The 7,081-nt window shown below is 40.5% G+C and overlaps 1 protein-coding gene across 2 annotated transcripts in view; it reads right to left on the bottom strand.

Annotated features, from left to right (window-relative positions):
- Nucleotides 1-7,081, bottom strand: part of LOC101853946 (tetratricopeptide repeat protein 21B) — a gene marked incomplete in the record, with an annotated part of 53,445 nt that overhangs the window by 5,677 nt on the left and 40,687 nt on the right. For both annotated transcript variants that reach the window (XM_013084253.2, XM_013084254.2), the window contains 4 exon segments: nt 553-663; nt 3,263-3,376; nt 4,166-4,291; nt 4,930-4,999. In XM_013084253.2, coding sequence (XP_012939707.1) covers nt 553-663; nt 3,263-3,376; nt 4,166-4,291; nt 4,930-4,999 — 421 coding nt within the window.

Genomic DNA, 7,081 nt, shown 5'->3' with positions numbered 1-7,081 from the left:
AGACAGACAGACAGACAGACAGACAGACAGACAGACAGACAGACAGACAGACAGAGACAGAGACTACACGCAAAGAGAGAAAGAGAAAGGCAGAGAGAGAAATAGAGAGAGACATAAACATAAAAAGAGAGAGAAGGAGAGAGAAACATATTCAAAAGAGAGAGAGAGAGAAAGACAGACAGACAGACAAACACACAGACAGATAGACAGAGTGAGACACACAAAGAAAGAGAGAGAGACAAACAGACAGAGGGAGAGAAAGAGAGAGAAATATATTCATACACATGCACAAAGAAAAAAAAAGAGAAAGAGAGAGAGAGAGAGAGAGAGAGAGAGAGAGAGAGAGAGACAGAGAGAGAAAAAGAGAGACGAACACAGAAAGAGGCACACACACACACACACATGAACAAAGAAAAAGAGAGAGACAGAAAGACACACAGAGAAACAGACAAAAACACACACACACACACACACACACACACACACACACACACACACACAGAGATACACATACATAATACATCTCTTCCCCCAATCCTCCCTCCCCCTCACCTTATTATACTGTAAAACTCTCTTCAACAGTTCCTGAGCCATGTCATACTTGCCAGATTGCACATAGATATCCGCCAACAGGAGCCAGCTTTTCTCCAAGTCTTCACCATCCTGGCCACAAACAAAGATATAATACAAATAACTGTAAAACATGTCAAAAAATTGACGAGCTCACCTGATTCCACCTCTTTGTGACACATTTGACCATTAAATCCATTAGGATATCTGTTGCATTCCGCACACAAACAAAAGATCTGGCAACACAATATCACATGACAGAGAGCCTTCAAATTGGCTGTCAGCCATGATTTTGATCAAATGCACTCCCTCCCCCTCTCCTCCTCAAATTGTGACCTGGAAAAAACAAAGCTGTTTGATTTTGGAGAATTTAATCAAATAGTGTCAAAATGAAAGCTTCCACTCAGTTTCCATTTTTTAAAATATAGGCCAGCTTCAAATTGTCTCCCTCATTCAACATTGCAGTTCATCGAAATTTCTATCAGATGAAAGTCAAGTATGCTGTAGAGTTTCACGAGGTTCATCGATTGGTCCTTGTCTCACTCCTCTTTTAAAAACTGTAACATATTTAACAAATAGAATATTTTGTAGTAATATAGTGTCTTAACTCTTTATCTGCGAGGTGGGGTAAAATGACAGATACATCACTAAATTGGTCATTAAATCAAAACAAGTGAGCCTATTTAACTAGTTCTTTATCTAATGAAAGAACTCCTGTTAACTCATTCGCTACGTATTATTTTTGGTTTGTGGACAAATTTTTTTCGGGAAGGTGAAATGAGATGATGACTAGTACGCAGTTAAAAGGTCTTTGGGGTCACAAATTCAAATAAATATTAACATATTATGCACCAACATTTTCAGTATCATCGGTAATGTTTATTAGTGTATTTTTCAACTTTGGTTCCTGTAAGAGCCAATTATGCAAGTTCGTTCCAGGCAGGATCACATCCAACTGTGAACTCTTCCCTGACCATTGAAGGCAGTTTTTCTCTATTCCCATATTTATGAGACAGCCTGAATTTTAATTAGTGTGGTCACAACGTAAAGGTGCGTAACGACAAAGGCAGGGGGATTCAACCAGAGATGGAAGGCTAAAATTTTTGGACAGGTAAAGGGGAGGGGCAACTGGATAAACATAGATAAAGATCTCGAGACTCACGACAGGCTAATGAGTATATATGGCATGCCTCATGCCACCATGCCACTGTGATTGGTCATGAAGGATGACCACTCTTTGCTCGCCATACGTCATAGACCCACCAAGGGGTCACGTCAGTTCATGAGTCACTGTAGATTCTTCCTTGGCTTCGTCGGCTAAGATCCCGAATTTCCCTTGCTCCCGAGCACTGGGATCTTAGGCGGAGACTACTGTAGTAGAGAATCTTTGGTTACACTACACTTACTTGACTTTAGGAAACTACAATGTACCTGTATTTTGGTTTGCTGTGGGCACCGTCGACTACAGTGTGACCAAAATCTGTCTTACCACTATTATCCAATTGAAACTGATGCAGTGGGCGCCGTCGACTACAGTGTGACCAAAATCTGTCTTACCACTATTATCCAATTGAAACTGAAACTGAGTTCTCAATGTATATTATGTAACAATTTTATAGGCTACCTAAATTTCTTTTTAACTTTTTTTTTGTGGTTTGTGCTTAAGGCTACCTTGATTCCTTGAGGATTTGTTAATGAAGAATTCAATGCATTTTTCCATTTCTTCGCTGGCCATTTTCATCAATTTGTTTTTTTTAAGAGCAACCTTGTCTAGACTCTACATTTTCCAATTTGGATACTTTTCCTACTTTCCGACTTCTTGGACTGACTTACATTTGATCATATTGTCTTGCTCAAACAAGTTCTTTTCATCATATCACTTACGCACTGGTTGCGTCTGTTTGTTTGGGGGGTTTTTTTTTCAATTTCACGGACCATTTCCACCTACGTTCAGTGCGTATATTCAAATGCTTTGTATACTGTTTACATTTTTAGTAATAAATGGCCTAATTTGTCAAAAATACTGGATGTTTTGCATTAGCACTTAAGTGTTTTAGCATATTAGCAGAAAGTACTCAAAATGTACTCATAAGTATTTTTTTTAAAAAGTACTTGTACTCAAGTACATTTTACAGGAAAGTACTTTTACTGTACTTAAGTACATATTTTAGATTGTACTTAAATTTGTACTTAAGTACCTTTTTAAAAGTACTTTAGCAGCTCTGGGTGTCTGAGCTATAATTTGAGTATCACGATAAAACAAAGTCGCATAACCTTCAAAATCGGGTTCCAAAACTGAATCAAAACTTCAGATTTTCAGTGGAAACGCTTGACCCGGAAGTCAACATTACATTATGACGTTAATTTTAACATGGATATGTAGATTGGAATAGAATCTAAGCTACAATTGAAGATCGGTTCTCGAGCCGCCGGGGGCGGCTTAGCGTACTGACGGCACTTAAGCCGTGCTGCCCCCCTCGGCTCGGCGTAGCGAATGAGTAAAGAGAGACGTGTTTTCGGCAGATACCGAAAACTAATTTGACCTCGAAGTCATCGTAAAGGAATGTGCCCTAGCCGCTGCCTCTCCTGAAAACCTTGCTTTTTGACATATTACAATACTCAATGACAGCGATAAAATGTATCAAACCATATTAATTCAGGATTTCACTAAACTTCGTGCAGCATGCATTACCTGGATGGTCCACGGACTTTTGGCCACTCTCTTCAGTGTGTTCCTGGCACGGGGTGTCTGTTTCAGCACCATGTAAGCTGCCGCTATGCCATATAAGGCGCCCACATGTTCACGCTAAAGAGGGAAGACAAAGAAAAAAGAATAAAAAGCATGTTCACGCAAACGGAGGAAAAAATTTTTTTGGATACGAACACACGTTCATGCAAATAAAGGGAGACAAATAATCCTAAACAATTAGCAATCTAGTACTGAATTTTGAGGAATAGGATGAAATGGAATTGTATGGCGTGGTGTGGTATGGTATGGTGTGGCAAGGTGTAGCGTGGTGTGGCGTGGCATGGCGTGGTGAGGTGTGGTGTGGTGTGGTGTGGCGTGGCGTGGTGATTTAGCGTATTATTAGAATACAGATTATGTATGTAGCTTAATCATTATGAGTGTAGATAATATTTGTTCATTCACATCATATGCACGTGACTGTGGGTCTGTTTGCGAGTGTAAGCCTATATCATTATACGCATGTGTAGATATGTGTGTGGAAGGGAGGATGTGTAAGAGAGTTTAAGCATCTCTCCTTCTTCCCCCCTTTCCCCCATCACTCATCATCTCCTGTCTCTCCACTTAACCTTTCCTTCTCTTCCCCACTCCCACCTTCCTTCCTCCCCCCAAATCACCCTCCTTAACACAACCCACTTTCCCCTCAATCCACCCTCCTTCACACTCCCTCCCTCTCCCCCTCAATCCACCCTCCTTCTCACCCCCTCCCTCTCCCCCTCAACCCACCCTCCTTCTCACCCCCTCCCTCTCTCCCTCAACCCATCCTCCTTCACACCCCCTCCCTCTCCCCCTCAACCCACCCTCCTTCTCACCCCCACCCTCTCCCCCTCAACCCACCCTCCTTCTCACCTCGTTAGAACAGATCTCCATAAAGTTGTTGAGAGCCCGCTCTATGTTCTGCTTCTGTTTGCTGGCGATGAGAGCCATGTTCTCCAACACTGTGTGCCGCACGTCACCGGGCTTTGGTTTAGCTTCCTGGGGTGAGATTTAAGACATATAATTGTATATATATATATGTATACAGAGAGAGACACAGAGATAAATATTTATTTTATATATGTAAATATATATCTATATCGATCTATCGATCTATCGATCTATCGATCTATCTATCTATCGATCTATCGATCTATCTATCTATCTATCTATCTATCTATCTATCTATCTATCTATCTATCTATCTTGTTTTAGTAAGAGATTAACTGCACTTGCAAGACAATACTGTCACATAAGTGCCGAAGATTAGAGGTATTACAAGAGAGTAACATAAACAAAAAAGAATGAAGGGAGATAAGGATGATAGATGATTGATAAGAAAGAAGGAGCAAACCACATTAGAGCACCTGCTAACCACCCATATGTATAAAGAGAGAGAGACCAAAGAGCAGCAGCCAACAAGAAAGTGGCGGGGGGTGAGTTGAAAACTATCTCAAAAAGTAAAAAATACATGATATGACTTTATGGATTCATATGATCAAACTGCAAATCCCCTAGCTGCTCAGTGTAAGGCACCCTCACACATTTATTTTCAAAATGGTGAACGGCAAAGTCTTACACTGAACTGTCGAAATGCATGACACCGTATAAAAGTGTGAGCGGAATTTCCTACTCACCCGAATCAATTTCTCGGCGGTTCGTACAGCCATCAGCTCACTGTCCTGCTTCTCCTTGTCCGAGCTCATTCTTGAGGAAACAAAAAAAAAAAAGGTTGCAAAGAAATTAGCAAAACTTTAAACTTTTAGTATTAAAGTAAAATGTATCGGTTAAACGCCCCTATCACACAAGACTAAGACAACACATATGTGTGGCAGCGCTGTGAAATCAGGCGCTCGTCAAATTAATCAAAGTAAAGTAACTGACTTTTTTCCGCAGGTTTGTGAATTTTTATCTAATTTAATTTTTTGGCTTAACACCTTTCATGCCAATTAACTCTCTGAACCCCATCAGACGCTGGGAGTGTCCAGTACTAGTGAAAACTGTTTTGTTTGATTTAGTGCTAGTTTTTGCTTGTTTTTCGGAAATATTCCCAAACCAAGTTTTTTTAGTAATGACTAAGCCTTTGTTTCCGCTATTTAGAAGTTGGAGGCAAGCTTTTGGGGTTATAATGAGACATAGTGCACCAGGTTTAGGTGACAGTAGAAAAAAACTCAGGGGAACAATGGAAAAAACTCAGGGCTTAAAGAGTTAAAGAACACATTTCTGTGTGGACTTTAATGAAAAATGTTAGTTAATGAAAAAAAAAAGAAGTAAATTTACAGTTTCAACAGACTGTCATGCTAAGGAAATAACTAATCTTTGGTGGCCGTTTTCTCACTAACTTTACCTCTGAAACCAGGCGACCCCCACCTCCATGATTCGCAAATATCTCGACTTGTATTCAAGACAAAAGGATATTTTTTCAATCCAAAGCAAGACAAATGAACAAGCTTTAAAATGATACCATAACTCCATATGCCCAAAAATTGTCGAGCGCTTGATTCCACCCTGTAATGACACATATAGATTTTTTTAAAGTGTCACAATCAACAAAATGCCAGTGTGGAGAGGTGGGCCAAACTATGGAACACATCTTCCAGCAGTGCAGGATGCACAGGGCCCTGAGAGAGCATGCACGCATGCACACACACACACACACACACCCACACATACACACACTCACTCCAGCAGTGCAGGATGCACAGGGCCCTGAGAGAGCATGCACGCACGCACACGCAGACACACACACACACCCACACATACACTCACTCACTCCAGCAGTGCAGGATGCACAGGGCCCTGAGAGAGCATGCACGCACACGCACACACACACGCACATACACACACTCACTCCACACTCCCTGAAACGTGGCCAACCCCATTGACAGTACAAAAGAAGCTGTACAGGCTGACAGAAGAGCTGAGCAGAGAGAAGAACTGAGCAGGATGGCCCAGTAAATATAATAGACACCGGACTACAATCGAGAAGATGAAGAATACCCTAATCAACACTAGCAGGTTATTTAAAAGAGGCGGAACCTCCAAATTTAATGTCCGTCTCCAATAGGATTTAGTCAAATGGGCTTGATAGCCTTGAAAACTCAACAAAACGACCCGAGTTACCTGGATAATAATAATAACGGATTGTATTTATCGTTGGTAAGCTGCTCTACAATTCTAAACCCAGAAAGCAAAATTGTGAGAGCGCCTGAAGAAATGTGCCAGTTATCGGTAAAGCCTTTTTTTGAGCAGCGGGGTGAAAAGGCCACAAATGTCGTACCAGATCCAAAATTTAGTTCCATCAGAAAACACATGTGTAAAAAATAATAATAATAATAATAATAAATTACACTTTTATTTGTCCCAGAAGGGCACTTTGTTTTACAATGGCAAACATACATACATAGATACATAATTATAAATGCGTACATACGTAAATACATACATGCATAAATACACACATAAATACACACTATTACACAAATACAGAACAGTTTACTAACAATGCCACTGTCGGTCGCCACTGTGCAGCGCCCTGTAACCATTTCTCAATAACACTTGGAATATTTTAAAGTCTAAATATTCTTTATTTGTTATTTTTGCAACATACTGTATTTCCCCAAAGGTTAAAAATGAGCTAGAAATCGTGTTTTTCCTCCAAACTTTGTTTTTACTCCCTGTGTTACAAAATGTGGCAGTGGTCTCGCTGTCAAGGTTCAGACAGATCTTTCTCTCTCTCTCTCTTTCACTCTCTCTCTCTCTCTCTCTCTTTCTCTCTCTCTCTCTCTC

The sequence above is a fragment of the Aplysia californica genome, unplaced genomic scaffold, assembly GCF_000002075.1.
Source record: "Aplysia californica isolate F4 #8 unplaced genomic scaffold, AplCal3.0 scaffold00281, whole genome shotgun sequence".
In the NCBI taxonomy this organism is placed as follows: Eukaryota; Metazoa; Mollusca; class Gastropoda; order Aplysiida; family Aplysiidae; genus Aplysia; species Aplysia californica.
This window is presented reverse-complemented; position numbering and strand designations above follow the sequence as displayed.